We start from the raw sequence: 3,661 nt of genomic DNA, 5'->3' as shown, positions 1-3,661 counted from the left end.
GAGCGGCTGGGGCTGCAGGCAGCGGCTGCCCCACCAGCTGCTCCAGCTGTCTCGGCCCCGCATCTCTCCTTTCATATTCATAAGCAACACATTCATGCAGATTAATGGCGAAGCGCTCGGCGGGCGCTGCCAGCTGCTGCTGCTTGGGCCATGCCAACGCCGCGGTGCCCAGCACCTGCGGCCACCAGCCCCGCTCCGGGGACCCCAGGGGCTCTACACGGTGGCTTCACTGCAAAGCACATCACCCTCGGGGAGAAAAAAACCCAACCCTGGATGCAGCTCAGCCCCGCCAGCCCCTCGGTGCTGTCCCCAGGGGATGCTGGAGGGGGCTCGGCTTAGCCCTGGACACCGCGGGGAGTGTGTCCCTGGGGCTGGTGGCCATGGCTGCTCCTCACCCCCCCGGCGGGAGCTACTCCCGTAACGCCCCCCGTGGCTGGGGCAGCCCCAGCTGTGCAGCATCTTGTAAGGAAATTAACTTTTCATTGATCTCCTGGCTTTGAGCGGGGGATTAGAGCCCACATGCACCGCGGCCGGGCTCTCTCCTCTTTCCAAGGCCTTTTCAGAGCTGCTGTGGCAGGGAGGGACAACTGCCCTTGCTGGGCCGGTCCCATCTTCCCCCAGCTGGACTTGGCTCTTGGCTCCATTTTGGCTGCCCGGAGCTGGGCACGCCATCGGCACCCGTGGCTCCTTTTATAATTAGCTAATGACAGCATGGGCGTCCGGGTGAGGACTGAGCAGCAAGGCTGTCCCCCGGGACATGCATCACCCCGTCATACAGCATCTTGCCTGTGCACAGATAAAGCCACCTTCCAGGCCACCCATGGGTGCCCCCTTTCCCACCTACCTCCATCCATCCCACCCTGGCCCTGCCAGGGGGGGGGCTCTGACAGCAGATTTGGGGTATAATATTGTCTCTGGCAACCAGAAAAGCAAGGAAACAGCCCCGCGAGCTGCAGAGCCGGGAGTACCGCAGTAATAAACGGCAGGTTGAGGCTGGAGATTGGTGCCGCCGGTATGAAAAGGAGAACAGGCGGGTTCGGAGCCTCCGCCGGCTAATTAAGCAGCAGCTCCCTATAATGCGAAGGCCTTTTCTTTGCCGATAAGACCCATTTATAATGGGCTGAGCGGTCGCAGGCTGAGTGCTGGGAGGAAACAATTGGAAAGCATATTGCTAGTGGGGATGGGTTTTAAAAATAGACATGAAGGGCTTGCTTCTGGGCATTTCCCCCTTCTTAGGAAACAGCCCCGCGAGCTGCAGAGCCGGGAGTACCGCAGTAATAAACGGCAGGTTGAGGCTGGAGATTGGTGCCGCCGGTATGAAAAGGAGAACAGGCGGGTTCGGAGCCTCCGCCGGCTAATTAAGCAGCAGCTCCCTATAATGCGAAGGCCTTTTCTTTGCCGATAAGACCCATTTATAATGGGCTGAGCGGTCGCAGGCTGAGTGCTGGGAGGAAACAATTGGAAAGCATATTGCTAGTGGGGATGGGTTTTAAAAATAGACATGAAGGGCTTGCTTCTGGGCATTTTTTTTTCCCCCTTCTTTTTTTTTTTTAATAAAAAAGAGAAGAAAGCAGCTCAGAGCTGCGCTGAGAGTTTCCCGTGGCCTAGAGGAAGAGCAGGGCTCTGAGGAGAGCACCAAGCATCCCGTGAACCCGGCGGGAACGCTTCAAAGCAGGGAGGATGGCATTGGATCGGGCTCCTAGCCGAGCGGTCCCCAGGGATGGATGGGGAAACTATCCTGAGGGAGGGGAACAGGGCTGCACACGCTGTTCTTGCCACGGCCACGCATTGGCATTGGGATGGGAGCAGGGGGACGGCATGTGCCCGCTTCTCCTCGTGCCTCCCAGGCTGCGCTGGGCTCCAGCCAGCCCCCTGCAAACCGCAGCGGCTGAGGGGGAACTCGCAGCCCAGCCCTCGCACTGGTCCCTGGCCCCGCTTCACCCAGGACCGACCCCACGGTGAAGAGCCTTGACCAGGTCCCTCGGCGAGGATGGGAGGAAAATCATATGAGAAACGTGGCCGGTGAGTGGCTTGATCCTTCCGCAGTGCAGGGTCCAGCCCCGCCGGGTTAACCATGCGGGTTAACACGCGGGAGTGCTGCCAGCGGATAATTCCCGGGGCCGATACGCTGGCACCTGGATGCCAGCCCGGGAGATAGAGTCTGGGAGGGAGGCCAGGACACCCGCGTCCCAGCCCTGGAGATAGGGTGCCGGGCTGGAAGCCAGGGCTCCTGCCTTCTTCCCTTCACTTCCAGTTGTTTCTCCTCTGCCCTGCTGCCCCGGGAGCTGCCGGCAGCAGGGTGCAGCCCCTTGCTCAGGCCAAGCCCCCATCAATACAATCTAAAGCGATGGGAAAGCTCCACAGGTTGAAAAAAGGAAATACTTAATATTTTTAACCTCTAGCGAGCACCCGATCTGCATTCCCCCCGCCCCTGGGAATCCTGGCTGGTTTGCAGCATCAAGCAGTAAATATTTATTTAACTTCCTGCAGTATTAGAACTAATCACTAGTATTTTCCATCAAAGCTTCATTTTCATCTTAATGTAATTCCATCTGTGCATGCACAGCCGCATCCTGCTCGCTGGAAAGGCAGCTCTGAGGCTGTCGGCTGCACCCGCTGTCAGCAGAGACGGGGGGTCTGTCTCATCTCGTCTCGGAGCACAGACCGGGAGACCCGTGTCCCAGCCTGGCTCCTCCGTGGGTTTCCCATGGGATCCTCATTCATGATGCAGGGATCCCATGAGCAATGCCATTGCTTGCCCCGGGAGCTCTGAGCCATCACCAAGGGCTCGCAAACGACCCGATTCCCGAATAATCTGGCAACAACTTCCATCACTCGAGGTCCCAACGCCCCCAGTGCCCCATCACAGCAGAGACAGCTTCATCCCGCCGGGAGCCACAATGGACTTGCCCTCGGCAAAGCCCTGGGTCTGGATGCAATCCCGATGCCCTGGTAGCATCAGATCCCCCTTTGCCTCCCACCACCAGCTTCCAACAGCCCAAATCCTGGGCAGGTGACACCTCCCACCACCAGATCAGCCCGAAAAGCAATTCTTACTGTCTTTGCGGTAGTAGAGGATCTCGAGCTTGCACTCCTCGGAGCCGAGCAGGGCCTGGGTGAGCTGCGCGATGGAGCTCTTGGTGGTGTCGGGGCCGGTGAGGAAGTCGCAGGTGCAGGGTCGCTGCATCACCTCCACGCGGGAGTAGCCGAACATCTCGCAGAAGCCATCGTTGCAGTAGATGATGGTGCAATTCTCCATCTGGGCGTTGGCGATGAGAAACTTGCGGTCTGCGGGGAGGCAGGGGAGCACGAGGCTTAGAGGGGTGGTGGGCACCCGCAGCGATGGGGGACAGCCTGGGTGGATGGGGGGTGCTGGGGCTTTTTGATGCCACCCGCTGTGGGGCTTGTGCAGGGACGGGCTCCCCAGGGACACTGGTGGTGACAGGTCTGGGGGGGAGGATAGCTGGCGCCAGCCCACGCTGCCCTGGGTGCTACCCTGCTCTTCAGAGGGAGAAAATTCCCCCGATTTCATGTGAATAGGTGACTGTGGGGACAGGGGGACCCAAAGCGGGGGTCCCCAGTAAAGGCAGTTTTTGCTGGGGTGGGCCAACCCGTGCAGCCTCGACATCTCACCGCTCGCATGTGGGGACTCGCTGCTGTC

General features: G+C 59.6%; 1 protein-coding gene across 1 annotated transcript in view; it reads right to left on the bottom strand.

Annotated features, from left to right (window-relative positions):
* The window catches only part of KCNH6 (potassium voltage-gated channel subfamily H member 6), a 32,313-nt gene extending 29,031 nt beyond the window's left edge, over positions 1–3,282 (bottom strand). The window contains exon 1 of the mRNA XM_019474288.1: positions 3,058–3,282. Within this exon, the coding sequence (XP_019329833.1) occupies positions 3,058–3,259 (202 nt within the window). The 5' untranslated portion in view covers positions 3,260–3,282. The remainder of the gene's footprint in view (positions 1–3,057) is intronic.
* Between the last annotated feature and the right edge of the window lie 379 nt (positions 3,283–3,661).

This window comes from Aptenodytes forsteri, unplaced genomic scaffold (assembly GCF_000699145.1).
Source record: "Aptenodytes forsteri isolate BGI_AS27 unplaced genomic scaffold, ASM69914v1 Scaffold249, whole genome shotgun sequence".
Classification (NCBI taxonomy): Eukaryota; Metazoa; Chordata; class Aves; order Sphenisciformes; family Spheniscidae; genus Aptenodytes; species Aptenodytes forsteri.
Note: the sequence above shows the minus strand (reverse complement) of the source record. Positions and strands in the feature narration are given on the sequence as shown.